Below are 21,157 nucleotides of genomic sequence, written 5' to 3' on the forward strand. Positions count from 1 at the left end.
TTGGCTGGCGTCCAGTCAGGGTGTACCTCGCCTGTCACCCGAAGTCAGCTGGGATAGGCTCCAGCATACCCCCGCAACCCTAAAGAGGAGAAGCGGTATAGAAAATGGATGGATGGATGTTCCACAGGTTGGGTTATCTCTGACAATTTCCTGTTCTGTGCTTTTATTTTGGTATGTATATTTCCATTTGGACTGAATACGTTACCTTTGCTTTGGTTAGAGGGAGTTGAGGAGTGCAACTGTCTTGGATTTGTAATTAGGGTTCTTTCTATTCAGTTCAGTAGGGGCTTCTGCTTGTCGCCGGTTCATTAGTTCTCCGTGGCCTATTGTTACCTGTGTGTTGGGTGCATTCAGTTGCCTCTCTGTTAGCTGTTTTTCAATTTTTTTGGGCACATTCCTGTTTCCAGGTCCCATGGTGAGTTTTATGCTGGCCCTAGCGGTGCCTCCGAGCCTTCTTTCTTATTTTGGTATGTGGCCTTTTTGTGTTTCTTGCCACTCTGTGTGACCTTATTTGCTCATTACAGACTTTATTGAAACCAGCCTGCCATCATGTCCTTGCATCCTTGGGTACCACTACCGCTAAATTAGACACATTTTCTTATTTAAAGCAAGCCGCCTTAGACGCTCTCTTAAGGCCCAAGACACTGTGAATAACTTTTATCTTAGCAAGTAAAAATTCTAAGAAAAATCTTTGAATCCGAGGAATTCGAAGATTTTTTTAGGAGTGACGTCACTAAGAGCTATTTTTCACCTTAGGATGCTTTGTGAATACAGCCCAGATCCTTAAAATGATTTTAATTGTCGACTGACTATAGCACATTCTATTTCAATTTCCAGTTATTATTATTCATGTTCTTTTCTGCTTCGAGGTGCCATGGGGCTGATGTTCAAGTGCAGGGGCTTATTATGGACTGCAGCTCATTGACTGTATCTTTACCAAATGTAAAAGTCACACATGACCCCACACCAAATCGGGCGCTTCAAAACCACAGAACTTGTGTGTGTACACACACCAGTGGACAAGCACATGCATGCATGAGCATGGCTGCTTTCTCCCGCATGCATGCACACACACACACATTTCTTTCTCTCACATAAAAACACAGATGGAATGGAATATACAGTAGAGAGGTGCGCATCACTTCCAATTTGATTCAGAGGAGTGTGATTCGACTTTCAGTCTTTGCGTCGAATCATATGACAATGTCATGTGATCAGGATTGTACCATCCTGGCTACGTGGAGGTATGTGAGTGTTTTAGCCTTTTTGTTTGAGGTGGAAAAAGTCGCAAATGAGATCTGTTTATTTGTAGCCATTAGCAGTGTTCTTTACAGTATATACTGTATATATTTGACTATTAGTCGACTATGAACTCACAGATATCTCCTTTGCTGAGATAATACATCTACCTCACAGGCGTGACATATCAAGATGCTGATTAGACAGTGTGATTATTGCACAGGTCTTAGGCAGATTAGGCTGGCCACAATAAAAGGTCACTCTCAAATGTGCAGTTTCACTGTATGGGGGGCATCTGGTGTGACCACCATTACACATCTCCATCGTATAGAGTTGATCAGGTTGTTGATTTTGCCCTGTGCAATGTTGGTCACTCCTCTTCAATGACTGTACGAAGTTGCTGGATATTGCCAGGAACTTGAACACACTGTCGTATACGACGATCCAGAGCATCCCAAACATTATCCTTGAGTGACATGCCCCAGGAGTACAGATCCTTGCAGCATGGGTCCGTGCATTATCATGCTGCAACATGATGGCTATGATCTGGGATGAATGACACAACAATGGGCCTCAGTATCTTGTCACGGTATCTCTGTGCATTCAAAATGCTATCGATAAAATTTCTGTCCATAACATACTGTATACTTGCTGATACCATAACCACACCGCCACCATGAGCCACTCCATCCCGAATGTAGACATCAGCAAACCGCTCAACCACACGACACCATACACGATGTCTGCATCTACCCTTTTCTCACTCAAGTCGGTGACGACCGGAAAGTGCAGTCAAACCTCAACACTTGCGACATCTGAGGCATTGTTATCTCAGCAAACGTGCTCGCTAACACAGATTTAGACAGATTTGTGAACAATATTTGACAGAAATAGGCCTTTTATGTACATAGAAAAAGGTTCAGATCTTTCAGTTCAGCTCATGAAAGATGGGAGCAAAAACGAAAGTATTGCATATACAGTCATGGAAAAAATTATTTATTTGTTGTTTCTTCAGTTTCTTGTTCATTTTAATGCCTGATACAACTAAAGGTACCTTTGTTTGGACAAATATAACAATGACAACAAAAATAGCTCATAAGCTAATAGCTCATTTTTGGCAGTACAATGCTATAGCTATTCATGTAAGAACTTAAGTGATTTTGGTTATTATCAAGAAAACCATGGAAGTTGCTAGATATCAGCTCTTGAATTAAACTCTTATGAGCTATATTTGTTATCATCATTATATTTGTCCAAACAAATGTACCTTTCGTTGTAGCAGACATTAAAATGGATCAATCAACTGAAGAAACAAGGGTGGTCTAATCATTTTTTCCATGACTGTATACTTCTGTGCCTATTCCTAGTCTCCTCTCTCCATTAACCATCATGCTTAACACAGAATATTATCTGTATTTCGAATTGTCCTACCTTGTGTCTGTGTGTGTGTGTGTGTGTGTGTGTGTACTGCCACCATGCTCACAGCAAATGACCTGGAGCAACCTAGGGGGTCCCACTGCCACCATTGCTCACTATGGTCATTAGAGTCCATACATACAATACAGACACGCACACACACGCCTTTGTATTTGCACCTCAATGTGTGTGACTGTGACCACTTCCTCCTCTTAGTGTAACGTCAGATTCACGCATTATTTTGTCATGCTATATTTCGCCATTTTCATCTTGAAACGGCTTTCAATAAAATGTTTTTTAATTTATACCAGTTCACAGCACACAGCAGAAAACAGCAATCGTGACAATGACAGTAACATCCCAATGTTTCACAATGCTTCCATCCATCCATCTTCTATGCCGCTTATCTTACTAGGGTCGCGGTGGTATGCTGGAGCATATCCCAGCTGACTTTGGGCGAGAGGTGGGGCACACCCCGGACTGGTCGCCAGCCTCACATTCATACCTATGGACAATTTAAGAGTCACCAATTAACCTAACACGCATTGTTTTTGGAATATAGGAGGAAACCGGAGTACCCGGAGAAAACCCACGCATGCGGAGAACATGCAAACTCCACACAGAGATGCCCAATGGAGATTTGAACCTAGATCTGTGTTCCCTCGTTTATCCCGGGGGACAGGTACCCAAAATAGCCTACAATAAGTAAAATTCGCCAAGTAGCCAACTTTATTTTTTAACAATTATTATATATGTTTTAAGGCTGTAAAACCCCTCACCGTACAATTAGACAGGCATTCACATTTTCTCACATTTCTCTCTTGTTTAAACACAGTCACATGCAGTTAGCTTCTTCTGTTTCTTCTACTGTTTGCAGTATTGGCGGTTACCAAGCTGCTCACACAGTTAGCTAGTTTGCTAGCCATGACCGCAACAAGAGACGGCACAAAGCAGCTTGATTGACAATGGTCTACAGCCAATCAGGACTCAGAAGACAATGGGCGGTGCAGTCAGTAGAGAACAGAGAGCAACACCGCCGCCTCCTGCTAAAGCACAGAACTACAACACTCAACTTCCCACAATGCAGTTGTTCTTAAAGGGCCAGGCTCTGCCTGTAAAAAGCCTTCATACGCCCACCTCTCTTGCTCACCATCATGGTGGACTTTCTGCTCCATGGCGTGCTACACTCTGTTTCATTCATATGTGGCCGGGCCGACAGTGCTATTCAATTCTATGGTCCTTGGTTTCTATATTGTATGTGCAATCAAAGGAAGGAAATTCCGGTAATGCTTAAAAATGACCAAAATACGGCACAATACTGTAAGTATTACATGTTATCATGCATGTGCCTGTTGCTACATGGTCACAGCATGTATATAAAAAGGTAAAACATTGTTGGAGTGGAGTTGGAGTTGGTGTGTTGGTGTTGGGGGAGGCACTGGCTCAGGAAGTAGAGCCCACACTGGTGTATGAATGCGAATGCATGTTTGGTGCTGGTCGGAGAGGCCGTAGGCGCAAATTGGCAGCCCCGTTTCCATCAGACTACCCCAGGGCAGCTGTGCTACAGATGTAGATTACCACACACCAGTGTGTGACTGAGAAGTGGATGAATAATGGGTTCACTTCATTGTGAAGCGCTTTGGGTACCTTGAAGAGTGCTATAAAAATCGAATCCATGACTATTATTATTAATAGTGGGCTTAGTAGGCGGAATAGGTGTGTCCCATTATGTGCATTAATGAACTGCCTCTTTTTAGCTGTTTTTATATCTTTAGAATGAACATAAAAAAGAAAGATGTGTGTTTATGTTTCATGTAAGGATTGTGGATGATAGGCAAAATTCCAAAAAAGTGCAGTTTTCCTTTAAAGGGCGTTATGAATAAAGTTTGTACAGCTTGAGGATGCCGCACAGGTGCTCAATTGGGTTCAGGTCTTAGGTCCTACGTGCCCACTTCATTATCTTCACCCTCAGTTTCCTTGTCATCTTAGCGATGTGTTTGGGCTTGTTATCAAGTTGGAAAACTGCTGTGTGCGTGCCATTTGTAACTCATTCGTTGTTGTCAGCTGTTTAGACAATAATGGTTGTGTGTTGAATCATTTTCAGTGGATAGTAAATCTATACTTCTGTATATGCTGTGAGTGCTGTACACTGACTACTCTAAAATATATCTAAGATTCAGCCCTTGAGAAGATATGCTGTATATAAGTGCCTGCTGAACTATACTTTTTAATAGACTTTTAATGCACTAATAGACAGTTTGCAAAAAGTATATTTATATATTGGCTCATGTGGCTATAGGTGCAGTCTGACAAATCCAGTCAGAGAACCTGGCGTGCAGACGGCGATGGACTTGACACTTTTGACATGACCTGAACAATTAGGCCAGGGTGTGAAATCGGAAACGCGCGTCCATGCATCAGTTTCACAAAAATTCCAAAAGACACTGCTCTATAACTCACATTGGTGTTCTACTCGCCTCTCGGTCGGACATGTTACCAGTATTTGAGCATTGGGAGGGGGATTTAGAGTTTGTGCAAGCAGGTGGTCTTGGATTCAACTGTGTAGACAGAGGGTGAAATGCGCACAGACACACTGATATACAGTACGTAAGGAGAAGTGCCGGGATCTCAATGGAGGTGTTGGAATGAGGAGAAAAACTACGTATGCCCTGAATCAGACTAGGTGGAGGTTGCCATGGTTACCAGTGGAGGAAGAGAGATGGTGGAGCTCAAAAACTATACTTGGCTATAAGCCCACTTGTTAATCATTTTGCATCCATGTATTAGTTACTGCATTGGAAAAACAATCTGCTGGAGATTGCCTACAAATGATCTTAATTAGAGTGCACCTCTTACAAATTGAATTAGATGTTGACACCCTTATTGATAACTTTGCCATATTTTTTGCATTCACAAGCTTTATGCGTGGCTGCAAAAAGGTCACGTCTTTTGCACAAGCACCACACGGGATACACAGCATACCTGCTTTATCAAATCTATAATGCATCGCTTGTTGTATGTCAAAGATGACATGCTCAGAAAGAAGTTGGGTAGAATGGGTGAGAGTGACATTCTCCAGCCAAATATTAATAATGTAACACATTTCAAAGCTTTTTCCCAGTGGGGAAAACAACATTATTTTACCTGTGGCTTGTCTGACAGGTTGTTCCAAAGCTGACAGAAATACATTCTGGGACCACACGGTTGTGTGTGTGTGTGTGTGTGTGTGTGTGTGAGTGTGTGTGTGCGTGTGTGTGTTTCTGAATGTGTGAGAGATCTGTCATTTCTTTATAAGTACAGCTTGGTGGTGCTGGCACAGGATGTGACGTTAGCCCCTGTCAGACAGGCACCAACAACACATACTTTCCTTTTCGTACACCTAGCAATCACAATACCTGTGACTCTTGCTGTGCTGTGTATTTCTCCTTTTTGACATGCATTACTCTATTTGTCTATCTCCAAACAGCACCGCATCAGGGCTTTAATAAAGCAGAAACAAGGGTAAAAGCATTGCAGGTGTGTGTGTGTGCGTGTGAGTGTGTGTGTAACATAGAGAACAAGTGTATGGTCATCCTAACTGCGCTTTTATTCCGAGGCTGGATACAGTAAATATCTTCTGTCTGCTGTCAAATGGCTTTCCTGGAGTCCCTAAGGGCTCGGAGATCTCGAGGATAATCACACTGCTCCCTTCCATTTGTTATTTTTCACCAACTGCACTGTGCTTTATGTTTTTCCAACGGCTCTGTCCTTACAATTTAATGTTTCCCAGTGTGAAGATTGCGGCTTAATTTGTTTCCAGAATGTGTTAGAGTATGCGCCTGATTTTAACCTTGGGAAATGTTTGAAGGCTTCACAAAAGAGTGATTTGTCAATAGTGCGTTTATTGCATTTTATGGACATTGAGAACTATCTGTGTAACGTTATGTTCTAGCAACTGAAAAAACAAAGTAAATGTGTGTAGAATGGGGCAATAAAGGCTAAAGATAGGACATGACTGCAGGTACAATAAACAACAAACAGCACAAGTTTAGTTTCCTCTAAGGGTCGTTTTGCACAGAAGTTAGAAACAATTAATTTGGATCACAATCAACGTGTACATTTTCTTAAATGCCAACATTATACAATTAGGAGGAATGTTTAATTGTTTGTGCAATTAAGGAAAATGATTTTTTTAAATTCCAATATACAGTGGGGTGAAAAGTGTGCTTCCTGATTTTAGAACAGGATTTTTGCCCAGTGTCTTTCTTATGGTGGAGTCATGAACACTGACCTTAACTGAGGCAAGTGAGGCCTGCAGTTCTTTGGATGTTGTTGTGGGGTCTTTTGTGACCTCTTGGATGAGTAATCGCTGTGCTCTTGGGGTCATTTTGGTTGGCCGGCCGCTCCTGGGAAGGTTCACCACTGTTCCATGTTTTCACCATGCATAAAATGCATGCATACATGCATAAAATAAGAAATCAATAAGGGGGCAAACACTTTTTCTCACCTCTGCATACATTGGCGGTGCAAATATATCACTTTTTGTATCCACAGCAATATATATATTGAGTTGCTAGATCCTCTTTCCATATTGTTTTTTTGTAAATATTGGTTGACTTAATTTCTGTTGCATAAAAAAAGAAAACACAAATAAATAAACAAAACACAATTGGTGGTAACTAAAGGAGTGGTCAGTAAGTTATGCAGTTAGATGTCGACAAATAGTGTTTTTTTCTTTATACTTTGCCTGTCCCCAAAAACAGTTACACACAAATATTTTTTTCGGACCGCCTTTAGCTTCGACACATTTGTTGTGGAATCGTTTCCACAGAGCTGCACACATTTTTTTTGCCAAGATCATGTATTGATGATTTGTATTTAGGCCTGTCACAATAATCGGTAAATCGATCAACCGCGCGATAAAACACCGACGTCGATCATTTTCAGCGAACTCGATAAATTGACATGTGCATGCATTCGTGTTTGTATTCTTTCAGGTTGGAGGACAAGAGGGTTCACTCTGCAGCCGTCTGTGTGTGTTGGTGCTACAGCGGAATGAATCGAGCGAGTGAACCCTCATGTCGTCTCCTTCGCTCTTTGTCCCTGTACGTGAAGGCGCGGCTACCTTGGCTAGCAGCAAATTAGCCTCGTGAATGAATGACGCCTCAAAAGGCATAATTTCTAAGGCGAATGCCACATCTAGTGTAGGAATGTTTCGGACTGCCTGGGAGATGTCGTACATGTACAACATGGCACAAACAGCAATTTCTGAACTGTATGACAGCATCAGAAAAATTGCATTTTATTCTGCCATCACAGATATGTGGGCCAGCTCAAATATGACCAACTACATGAAATAACTATACACTACATAACTGCGTTTGTGTGTGTGTGGTTTTTATTTTTTGTTTTTTTTAACAGAGACAGAGTGCATTTTATTTTCAGTGAGTTTTTTTTGTTTGTTTAATTTATTTAAAAGCTCTTGACATTCCAATTACAATGTTAAATACTCTTCAGAAATGGAAGTTTATTGCTTTTGATACAATGTACTCTCATTATTTTGCCATATAATTAATGAAAAGATGCTCTCAAAAATGTTGTGTGTCAATGTTGTTTGTCAATGTCAATCATTTGGATTATCGACAATAATTTGTAAGACATTTATCGACCAGCAGATTTTTTTATCGTTACAGGCCTATTTGTATTGTGTTAATCGGACATCTGTGAAAAGTCTTCTCCAGCACATCCCAAAGATTGTCAATGTGGTACAGATCTGGACTCTATTACAGTTTGAGCCCGATGATCCCTTGCATTGTCTGTGCTAAAGTCACAGAAAAGCTTGGAAGGTGTGCTAATGCTAAACACAAAACTCACCATGGGAGGTGGAAACAGGAACACACGGACAAAAGGAGAATACACTAAGTCCCCAACTAACGAACACAATTGGTTCCAGACCACCGTTCTTATGTCGAATCGTTCTTAAGTCGGTGAAAAGGTAATATTACCAATGATATAGCTACTACATGTACGTGTATACATATACAGTATATGCGTATGTATGTAAGTATGAGTTTGGATGCAGTAGTAATATTAAACGAGGATAATTAATGAAAAAAACAATAATAAAAGTGATATAATAATACGTAATGATAAATGTTATTTACCTTTGAAGAGGAGTGGCCGAGCACACGTCGTTGTGGAGGAGTTGGAGGAGGAGATATTGAAAAAAAGGACAAGTCGTCGTCGTCGTTAGACTCTTCTAAAAGAGGTAGTGTTCTGTGGGTGGTGTAGAATTAAGCAGGCCTATTAACTCTTCATAAACTTTAATCACACACTCTGCCTGGGTTGTACAATTTAGCTTTCCATTTAGCTTTACACTAACTAACTCTTCCTCTGTTGGTCTTATTAGCTCAAGGCTGCCTCTTGGTCCCATTAGCAGTGTCACAGTGCCCTCTACTGGTCAAGCATGCACAGTAGCAGTATAAATACTGATTGAGGGACTGACTACAAGGCAAAATAAAATCAAATATAGACCAGTCGGCTTGTGTTCGTATCCGCAAGTGTTCGCTAGTCGGGTGTTCGTAAGTTGGGGACCTAGTGTACATCCTGGTAACAGGAAAGTCCAAACAGGAGTCCAAAGAGAAACAAAGCATAGACAATCCAAGACAATAAACTGCCAACTAGCTGAAGCCCCAGCTAAACGAAATGGAACTCTGATTACGCATCGCAAATGCATGTGCTTCCAGCTCCCTGTAACAAAAGTAAAGTTCATGCATACGGTGCAAAATAGGAAACAAATAACAACATAAAGTTGAACTGAAGTGGAAATAGTAGCGTAACAGAGAAAACACAAAAGAAGAGTCCAACCTGCAGGAGGACCAGGACCATATGACAGACAGTAACAGCATGAAAACAGCATCAACACATTGTCTATGATATACGTAGAAGGACATGAAGCTATCAGTAATTTCACCAGTGGAGTGAACCAAGTAATGGATGTCTACTTGTATTACACATCCCCCTCATAACAATCTTAGAATGTGATGTATCTCATATTGTCACCCAATGGGCATTTTCCAGTGAGCAGGCGAGTATATGTGTGTTCTTGTTCTTATGTATTGGTCTGCATGGATGTAGCTCAACTTCCCATGTTCTTTTTTAAATGTGCTTATGGACAGTGTGCACTTAATTATTCATATAGAATCGATGGGTGCACCAGGTTTAGCGTTCCGGTAATTTCTATATGTTGAACACACACCAATTGAGTGCCTCTACTGGTTGCAGCCAAGTAAAGCAGGCTTTGCTACACATGTTAAAATCATAAAAATTTTGTTTTAACCGTAGTTTGTGCACACTTGGAGGTAAGAATGACTCTATACCTGTACCTGTAGATTTGTCCAGATATCATGACATAATGACTATTAACAAAACAATAAAACAGCGGCAGCTCAGAGGTACAAACCAAGGGGTTTACTAGCCAGCAACAGCTGGTAAAGGGCTGGTCGTCCAGCGCCATCATCTCCATGATGACATCACAGATTTAGCCCTTGGTTCTTCTCTGACAAACTTTTCTGGCACTTTTTAAACTCCACGGCAATAGGAACAAGGCCTGGGCACCGTAGCGATGCTGGCGTTTCAGGTAGCTGATAAGTTTTGATGTGTTGAAGCTGGATGTTTTTTTTCTTTCATCGCAGAATAAAACAGATGTTTCACACAATCAACACCATGTTTGCTTACAGGGGAACTCAGGGGAAGTTACAACAGGCTGTTTGCAGCACATCACAGAAAAGGAGCGCTTGATTTGCTTACGCTATTCCACCCACCCTTTTTTAGGTGTTATCGGAGCTATTTTTTAATGTTATCGGATTTAGCGGTGTAATGTCATAATTCCTCATATCAGCCCGATATCTCGAGGATCGGCCTGAAGTATATATTATACTGGACAAGCGCAGAGTTACAGTGTATATCTAAAAAATAAAAAAAATAATAACAACAATTGGAGCCACACACTGTTGGAGACATGCGTAGACCAGGGGGCGGCAACCTTGAGCATCAAAAGAGACATTTTACCTCTTCTTCCGGTGAAGAAAATGGTCTGGAGCCACAAAGCATTACACAGCTTATACATTTTTAAAGGTTTTAATCTTTTTAAATTGTACCTGTTACAAGAGCAAAATTCAACAGAAGTGCAGAGAGCATGTGTAGGCCTACTTTGAAATAATTTACACACTGAACTATGTATGCTTTTTTGAGTCATGCCCGTATTTGTGTAAAATTAAAACAACATGTAGCCAGAAGAATAGATCCTGTGATGTTTTTATGAACGATTCTTTCATGTATTCTCCATGTGTGGATGACTCCTACCACCCCAAACCCTCCTTTCCGCACACTCTCAGATGTCTTTTTTTGTGTCTCACTGAACACACTGACTCGCCTCCCCCTTCCCTTGCTGATTCATCAGCAGTCAGAACGCAGTGCAGATGCATTCACGGACTTGCCGTGAGTCGGCTATTTCAACATCTTTTCGAAAATGCACATTTCCTCCACTTTGGTTTTGAAAAAAAAATCACAGAGCTCAGTAACAAGGAGGCTGAAGAGCCACGGGTTACCGACCCCTGGTGAAGACAAACACAGCTCATTAGCACACAGAATGTGTCCCCTGCAGTAGCACTTTTAAAATGTGTATTTTAACACACTTCCAATAATCTATTGTGGGACCTCCGAGAGTTAATGAAAGTTCGTGAAAAATAGCATCACATATACCTTTACATTGAGATTTATCAACAGTCAATGTCCCACAAGACATAATTCATTATGATTTCTTAATCAATTAATAGTTGTTTAGCTTGGCCCTGGTGCTAATCGCGTTGCGGTGATTGCGTATGGGTAACGTGAACAACTGCTGGTCACTGATTGGAATAGGTTTGTCATTGTGGCGTTGGGATGCAGGTACGATGTGACAAAAATAAACACATGCTAATATTAGCATACCCTGGTGCCTTTGTTCTCTGACTCAATCTCGAGACCACAAGTCTCCAACTTTCATCACTATAAGAGCTGGTGAGCTATTTGTGTTTTATGCATTTGACTGGCAACATTTAAATTGTACTTTATTTTCAAAGCAGATCTCCACTCACACCATGTGGCCATTGTGTTTATGCTATTTTGTGGTAATTTGTCATTAAATGGAGGCATAATGTCTGAATTGAACAGTTATAAAAATCTTAAGAGTTGAATCAAATATTGAGGATTAGCGGCATAGAAAATGGATGGATGGAATCAAAAATTCTTTGACCCTTTGGTGACCTACTCAAGATCAGGTGGCGAGCAACCTTTTGTTGACCACCGGTCTAGACACTGATATACAGTGTTCCCTCGCTCTATCGCAGTTCACCTTCCGCAGATTCGTGGAATTTTTTTAGTGCTTCTTTTTTCTTATTACAGCGTATGAACGCTGCTATAGGCCGAGCCTGGCCCTTTAAGAAGAATTGCATTGTGGGAAGTTGATTGCCTCTCTTTTTCCTTGCCAGTCTGTTTGCACCGCCCATTGTTTTCTGCGTCCTGATAGGCTGTAGACCATTGTCAATCAACCTCCTTCGTGCCGCCCTGCGTGTCTCCTGTGTCATCGCTAGCTTGTTTGCTTGCTAGCTTGTAAATGACTCTTCGGTTTGAAGGACTGCAGTAATGTTTTAACAAGGATACAAAAATGCTACTGTACTACAGACAGGACGAAAAGGCGCGGTCAGATGAGGAAAAATACGAGTGAGTCACTTGATAATTTCTTGTGTCCTGCCTGTAGGTTGATCTTTAAAATTCAAACAAAAGTTTGAACTTCTTTGAGAGAGTTTAAACAAGAGAGAAATGTGAGAAAATGTTAGTGCCTGTCTAAGAAAAGTGTGTAAAGTATATGGTGGGGGTTTTACAGCCTTAAAACAGATATAATCATTGTAAACAATGAAGTTGGCTACTTCGCGGATTTCACTTATTGGGGGCTATTTTGGGAACTGTAGGATAATATTGTTTTATTAACTTGTTAGCTGAGTGAGTAAATATGTATTACAAGTAGATTTTAGGAGATAAAATCTGGTCTGGAAGCCACAGGAGGACATTAGGAGAGACAGCTAGCCCGGATATCCGATGAATGTGAAATGATTCTGTCTGACTTATTTTTCAATACATTTTGTAAATCTAGTGCGATCATTCCTTCTCATAATTGCAGATTAAAGAACACATAAGAGGAGGTGAAATTGACTTAATTAATTTTCTAAAGTGGTCCTTTTGACCTTTAGTAGATTGCGTAGAATTTCATCGCCAACAATTAATGGTTAACAATTAATTAATTAATTAATTATGATCCGACGGCAAGATTGATAGTCATGATAAACGAGGGAACGCTGTACTACATTGGTCCGTGTTCCCCATGCTCCCCTCCACTCTCCTCTTGAATAAAATTTGGAATATTGAGGCCAGTAGAGCCAAGTAGAGCTGAGTAGAAATGCGACACAAAGTAGTAATACAGTACAAGAACTGTTCCTACTGTGTTCCTACTCTGTTCTAGTTAAATGTTGATTCCGTAGACTTTATGGCTCACTCACTCTCATACGCCTCTCCCAACACGAGGATTCGGATTCTCAGTTACTCTGTAATTATATAGTTCTTCAACACATCTGCACTCAAGTGTGCACACACACTTGCAGGCAGATACCGACGCATACACACACTCCCAAATATTTATTCCATTTTGCATCTGCTCCCAGACACACACACACAAGCGTGTGCGTCAAACATGGGCACGCACGCTCCATCAGCCTCATCAAATCATTAGTCAGTCATGTTTATGTGAGGAAGCGAGGCAGAGAAGGAGTGAAGGGAGGCCTGCCAAACAATGTGAAAAACATCACAGATGATAACAGCAGCACCCACTGCAGCAGCAGCGCGGCTCTGTCTTCGCCTGTCTGCCACAGCTCAGCTTTGTTGCTAGTTTGTTTGCGTGCGTGTGTGCGTGTGTTGCAGGGAAGAAAGCCAGCAGGCAAGGCTGTATCCAGGTCACTGCCTTGTTTTGATGTGGTCATGCTAATTAAAAAAAAACGGAGGCGGGATTTTCTGCCAACACCAGGCAAAGCACTGGAGAAATAGGAAATTGAGCCATTTCTGCGATTGGAAGAATGTTGAAGAAAGATGGGTGCATATGTGCGTGCCTAAATCCATCAAAGGCCGAAATGCGACTTGTGAATTTTTGCTGGGTGAACACATTAGGAGAGATGGAGTGGGGGGATGTGCTGGAGACATGAGGGAGTCATTTTTGGATGTGATTCAGACTACTGGCTCAGACTGAACTGTGACGTCAGTGTGAGCTCGACTATGGAGGGGGGAGGAGGTGGAAGGATGGCGATGCTCCGGTTTAGGTAGGGAAGACATTCAGGAAGACACAACAAGGGAAGTGGGCAATTGGAAGTCTAGTACAGAAGCTGCGACAAAGTTGGTTTAAGACCGATAAACAGACAGCGAAAAGACAGACAGATGAAGTGACAGACACAGATGAGAGGAGTGAGAAGGAAGGATAAAAGCAATGGCGGAAAGAGAAATTGGTTTATGATCTTGGCTTAGAGAGCATGTGGAGAACAGAGAGATGAGGAAGATGGTGCAGACGAAAATAGACAGAGAAGGAAGGGCTGATAGCGGAGAGAGATGGATCACGCAGGGAAGATTATGTCAAATCTTTGCTCAAAACCCTCTAATTAAAATACTAGTCAATAACCTTCAGTGCTTTATGACTCAGTCGGGAAAAGTTCGGGGACCTAAGCTGTCAAAAATCTGAAATAAACACATTCATGTGCACTGTAATTGTTCTCCATTTTTGCCCTCTTCAAAGATATGTGCATCTTCTTTTTCCTCTGCATTGTTGCGTGTTTAATATGGTGCACTTGTTTATGCATTCTTTTGACTTTGGTGTCAAAAGAGCTTCTCCTCATTCACTTTCTTTTTGGATTTCTTGGTGCATGTTTGGTATAAGACTTGTTATCAAAAAAGTCAGACTCCTGAGTAAAACAAGCCAGTGCGTTCTGATAAACATTTAATAGGGAATGATACAAGAAGCAATACAAACTCAGTTGTTTTTTAGCTACCTGTTAATACAGCAGACACCCACAACTCAATAATCCAGTCCGAAAACTTGAAAATACTACACCGTTGCTATGCACCGCAAAAATATTGTGCACATGCAGAAACTCTATTTGTTATTTACATATTCACATACCGTTTATCTTTAAAAATGCATTTGTATAAAAAAATATTAAATAAAATATACATTTCCCTCAAATGAATAAAGATACTTATTGATAATGAGTGTTTACCAAATGTATTAGACCACGAGCCAGTGTGAGGTTTATGCTACAACCGCCCTAAACTAACAGCATCGGTAATTACCAAAATATTGTTTTTATATTTCTGTAATGGTTAATACACCAGTATTCTGAAGCTCTATAACCAAATGGTAATATAATAAAACAACTATTATAGTTATCCATGGTTATCTATCCCCAAACCCCCCCAAAAATAGTAATTGTTATATAACATAATTATTGTTTTATTAAGATGCAAAATTATAGTTTTTTACTTGCATTCCTTTAGAAAAACATGTAGTGAGAGCTTGAATTGATACATTTCTAACTTCTTAAAGAAGCCCAGTTCACCAGGTCAGGGATCTAATACATTTCTTACACTTTATATTGTAATAAATATAGTTATGTATAACTAATAATATATAACATCTAATGATCAATCATAAAAATGTAATGTAAACGCTTTGCTAACCCCTCCAGCAAGTTGAGCATTGTTTTTGTCGTTATTTTCAAGTAAATATTAAAATGTTTAGCAGCTGCATACAGCAGGAATATTATCTTTAAACCCCACAGTAATTCATTTCAGCTTTACAGATGCCATATCTGCTCTCCAGAAGATGTGTTGAGGCAAAGCGGTTCAAAAAAGGGACTATAAATCACAGTAAAGGTCAGTAAGCCACCTATGGACTCAACCTGTTAAAAAGAAGACATACAGTATTTTCGAGGTTCTTCAGGGAAAGGAATTGGAGAATGGTAATAATTAAAGCCAAGCCTCCTATTTGGGAGACATGTAAGTTAAGATAAGGGTTTTTTTTCTCCATTAATACCAGGAAAATACTTTTTTTGCAAGTAATCCAAACTAATATTGTTTTACTAATTGCAGTATATGGTATGTTTTGTACAAATCCAACTAACTTCTGTTAAGCATAGACTCAACAGGTTGCTGCTATCTCTAACATCATAACTATGGGAGCATTTCTTCAGCTAGCAAGACGTTAAACCAAACCTTTTTCCACTGATGTGGGCCAATCATTCGAGTTAAATCAGTAGATGTTCTCAGCCAACTTTTCATGGCATTTCTCCCCCCCATCCCAATGCCACGATACACACACATACACACATACACACAGGCAGTGACTTGCACTAGTGACAGGTGACCGATGATGAAGGCACCGGGGCAAGAAATTAAAAAGCAGAGATGCGAAACAAAAGAAGGGAGGGTGAGAAGCATGAGGACTGGAGGATATTGTTATTAGAATATGACAGACATTGCAACAAACAGACTTTTAGACGTGTTAGAGTGCAATAACACCAGCATAGTTGCACCAGTTAGCAACAGACCCACACCAGACCCTGCAGGATTCCTGATGCCTACATTAGTTCTTTGTGTTCTACGTGAATATTGAAGTGAAAATTAAATTAAGTTTCATGCATATTTCATTTTACAGTATGCAAATAGCACAATGGCACTGTAGCAAAAGAGACTTGAGGCGGGTTTGACATGCTCATTAAAAATATCTCAATGGGAGAGATCGGAATGTTTTTAATGTAAATGTCGCCTGTTTGACAGGTGCACGGGGAGGGAAAGACAGAGAAGTCGAACAGTTGTACTAATTGAAAGAAAATATTCACTAGAGGAACGAATACCTCCTCAGCTGCCGTAAAAATAGGCTTTTATGTCTCCCAACGTGTGCATATTTTTCACTCAAATAGTTTGACTAATTATTTTTTAAGACCAGGAGTTGCCACTGAGATATGTGCTTGTGTTATCGCATGCGTCAATGATGAAAATCCAACCGCCTTACAAATCCTTATTGGTTGTTATGAATGGCTTCGGCAAACATTTTAATGCAAACATTTGCATTTAAAAGGTCATGTATGCCATTTGGAAATGTTTTTTTTTTTTTCCTAACCACACAGATGCAAGCATGGGAGCACTGTTCCACAGACATATTGTAAATATGTGTGCTGCCGTTTGGAACCTGTGTTAACAAGAGAGATAAATACTTCCTTGTGTCAGAGGAGAGAGCCCCCCTGATAATTGGAATTCATTATCTGGAGTGTGTGTCAAAACACTCTTAAAGCATAGGTTATTGTCCCTGCATGCACACACACACACAGTCTACCATTTTCCTTGTGTGGAGCAGGCAGAATGTTCACACAGTGAAAGTGGAATAACAAGGGATGTGTCATACAAAGATAAAAAGACAAGAGCACGCACACACAACACAGAAGTGTCCTTGTGCAACAGCTCTCCAGAGCCATTGTGGGCCACCTTGCATATGACTTTTCCCAGTGGATGATTCCATTAGTGGAACGCTCACTCTGACTACCACCAAGGCCGTTCTGTCCGCACTCTTGCCATCTAAAGGGCCCTTTGATGCATCGCTGCCAATGTGTTGTATTGTTTTGAGTGCTTGCTATATACATCTGAGTTTACACCAGGACACATCAAGGTCTGTTTATATTGTTTGTTTACATCCCATGTGTTGGTTTGTCTGTAGATGCAACAACCGGACCCAGTGTGCAGTGGTAGCCGGCCCTGATGTTTTTCCTGACCCTTGCCCCGGAACTTACAAGTACCTGGAGGTCCAGTATGAATGTGTTCCTTACAGTAAGTATATTTCTGTTTAGAATATGTAACATTTGCTACTCTTGTACTGGAGTATCTCACAAAAGTGAAAACAGGCCTTATATTTAAGCATATTTTCTCAAGGGACAATATTTAGAGTAGACAGTGCACAACTTGTATAGCTAGTGTCGATTTACAGTATCACTCTGGAAATTCGTCAACACACAGCTTTTATTGTCGAAACTGGCAACACAGGTAACACACAGGTAACTGTGTCTTGCCTACAGTCAAGCATGGTGATGGCAGTGTCATGGTTTATGGCTGCATGAGTGCTGCCATCATTGGGGTGGTTAATTGCCGGAAACATTAATTCACACAAAATATTAACCCTTTCGCTACAACTTGGACGTACACTAGAAGGGGTAATCACTTGTTTGCCAGCCAGTTAGACAATAATACTTATTTTCAGTGACTCTTACTGCTGCAATTGCTGTGTGAGTGCACACCACATGTATAGATATCAGTACTAAGTAATACTTGAGTAATAGTAATAGTAATAGTATCATTATCAATAGTAATACATTGTTACAAACCAATTAATCTGTAACTTGACTAGCCTCAATGAACTGCGAACTGTATCCACTATCAATCAGCATGCTGGGTTGCAATCAAGAGATAATTCTCCAGAGGAAATGTGCTCTACCAGAAGTCAGAATGGATTGACTGCAGGTCTTAGCTGACCACATGTTATGCCAAATTAATACCTCTCTTAAAGGTGCTGCCTGCCTTGGTTCGGCACTGCATGGGGGGCACTAACTTTTGAATATATATGTTCCACGCTCTTCCTGCTCCGACGTTGCAAGCCACCGCCCATGTAACACACACACATTGGTTATGTTTGTTTTCAGCTAATGATAGTCATTTGGCAAAGTTTAGCTACTAATGTTGAATGTATAGCCTCTCATAACAAAACCATGACTCCAAATTGTCGCTCGCTTCTCTGAGACTGATTTTGTGTATGAGCACACGACACGGACATGTACGCGCGTAGACAACGGTGAGCGAAAGCCGTGAACGCCAATCATTTTATTCACGTCAAACGAAATGGTTACAAAGTTTAACTTTGAACTGTGACAAACAGAGACCTTCATTTGTTCTGTCCCTTTAAACCACTATTGGTTACATGTCAAATGATACATTTTTAAAATCAAATTAATCACAGTTTTCCCCTGAATTAATCATGATTAATCACCATTCGCAACTATGTGTGAAATATGCCCATTTTTACTGTATTTTATGAACAAAAAGATAAATGATCATAAAGATAAACATATACATTTGTATGTATTATTAATATAGCTCCAAATGAGCTAAAAATTGAAATCAAGCTAAAAGATAGCACACATGTATGGAAATGTATTTGCCCAACACTAGTCTATTTAATAGCAGCACATTTGAATCACACTTTAACCGTGTTGTTATGAGCCATGAAGGGTTGCATTCAAAGACACCAAGTAATTTAAGTTGAATTCACATTTTGAATGAAGATATATATTTTCTGGGATTTCCGAGCATATTTAAATGCATTAAATTGTTTACGTTAGTGAGTGATAAGAATATCCGCTTATTGTTTTTCTTTGTCTTTCTGTTTATTTAGACCACACATGCACGCATAATTAAGACATTGTTATGATTTTCGGAGTGTCAGTGAATGCATCTCGCGGCCGTCTCGTGACACTGGGCTAGTGTCGTTCCGAGGAGGACTAGAGACGTGTTTTGGGAGTTGGAGATACATGTATGGTGTTGGAATTGCCCTGCTGTTCAGGTCAGAATAAAGTTATCAAAGAGCGTTAGACTTTGTATGACTGTGTGGGAACACTACACTATGATTCTGTCTGCTGTCGTAACAGAGAGGGGTGGCTGACATGATGCGCATGCGTTGATTATGTTAAACATTTACATGTAATTAATTCAATAAATTAGTTAACGCGCTATTTTTGACAGCCCTAGTTTTTATGTTTTGGTTGAAGAAGGACATCGCCTGTAATCAAAACTGAACATTATTATTCTTATTACAGAAGTCTTTATTCTTTTGGGAGTGGTTGAGTGTACATTTCATTTCTCCCAAGCAAGCTAAAATGTAAATGTCAGTGAAATGGGCATCATAAGTACCCATGCCAACTGCCTTCTTCATCCCTTATTAATTCATAAAAATGTAGATTTGCCCCTGAATAACCCAGCATGTTCGTGCCAGAGTGTGCTGATGGGGAAATAAGGATGGTCTAGTGCTCGCTGGGAAAAGTCTGAGGGAGGAAGTATGAGAGCTCAATGATGACAGATGGCCACATGACCTTTGACCCAGTGATAACAGTCTGGGAGGTTGTATTCACTGGAGTGAAACCTTCGTAGGGCATGTGTGAAACTTTCTTTTTCTTTTCTTTTCTGTCTTTTTTTTTTTGTTTTTATCTTTCAGCACACCTCTAAAATCCAAATGTTTGAGAGTTCAAAGTGAAAAAGCCTTGGTGGATTTAAAGGCATCTGTTTGTCCCTGATGTTTCTCGTCACACTCAAGCTTTCAGGGTTTGTCCAATGGCACAGCTCTTACCACAACTTCTGCTTTTGTATCATGAAGCAGTTGTGAATGGATTGCGTCCGTGCATACTTTACTTTTCAAACACGGCATTTTTGTAAAAGTAGCGCTGCACACATGCCAGATGGATTAGATTTTTTGCCATATGTCAGAAAGCAGGCGATAGTGGAACATGGTAGGAGCCGGCCATTGCAAAAGGAACAACAACAATCCAATAAAGAAGAAATTAAAGAGTGCATTGAATCTGCTGAGGAGTGCGCTGAAAAAAATGAGTCTTTAATTTGAACTCTGCTGCACATCATGTTCTGCTGTAATGTTCCAGTGTGTACATTATTTTATATTTCATCTGCCAAACTCAACACAATGACATTATCTTCTTTTATATTATTTTCACTGCACATCTGTAACAACACTTTATTTAACATTCATCCTATTCTCAAATAAAACTGGTCAGATCCTAAAATATGATATTTGTAGTGATAGCAAGATTTGAACACAATTTTCAAAATTAAAGTCTTTTTTTAAGAGAATTTTGTTAAATTTTAGACACACAAAAAATGTTTTCACAACTGTTAATGATATCTGTGGTGTCGCCTATAGGTTGCGCTCAAAATGCTTGCATACATGCAACACAGATATCCTTAATTTATTTATAATCATTAGACAACTGGTTCATGACTTTGCTTGATGGCAGCCGTGATTTCCAACCAATTTTGCTCAAAGAAATGCACAGACATGCTTGCCAATTGCCTAAAGGCGTGGACCAAATTTTGTGATGATTTGGCTAAACATTCTAAAGTTACAGTGGGGGTTTTGTAGAAAGCATGGAGCTCTACCAGAAATTTCAAGTCAAGACAACTCATGGGGTCAAACCTTAAGTTTTAATATCAGCGTCGCCGTGTTGTGTATTTGTCAAAAAGAAAACTGCACAGGCAACACAAGAGTGGCGCATGCTTTGACAGAATTTTACTCTTTTGTGTTCAGCTGTTCAGGAGTAGAAGAGTTAATTTCGGGTTGATT

At 40.3% G+C, this 21,157-nt stretch overlaps 1 protein-coding gene across 15 annotated transcripts in view; it reads left to right on the forward strand.

The window, feature by feature from the left end:
• Positions 1–21,157, forward strand: part of adgrl3.1 (adhesion G protein-coupled receptor L3.1) — a 194,045-nt gene that overhangs the window by 78,232 nt on the left and 94,656 nt on the right. For all 15 annotated transcript variants that reach the window (XM_054778917.1, XM_054778902.1, XM_054778901.1 and 12 more), the window contains one exon: positions 17,480–17,589. In XM_054778917.1, the coding sequence (XP_054634892.1) occupies positions 17,480–17,589 (110 nt within the window). The remainder of the gene's footprint in view (positions 1–17,479; positions 17,590–21,157) is intronic.

This window comes from Dunckerocampus dactyliophorus, chromosome 6 (genome assembly GCF_027744805.1).
Source record: "Dunckerocampus dactyliophorus isolate RoL2022-P2 chromosome 6, RoL_Ddac_1.1, whole genome shotgun sequence".
NCBI lineage: Eukaryota > Metazoa > Chordata > Actinopteri > Syngnathiformes > Syngnathidae > Dunckerocampus > Dunckerocampus dactyliophorus.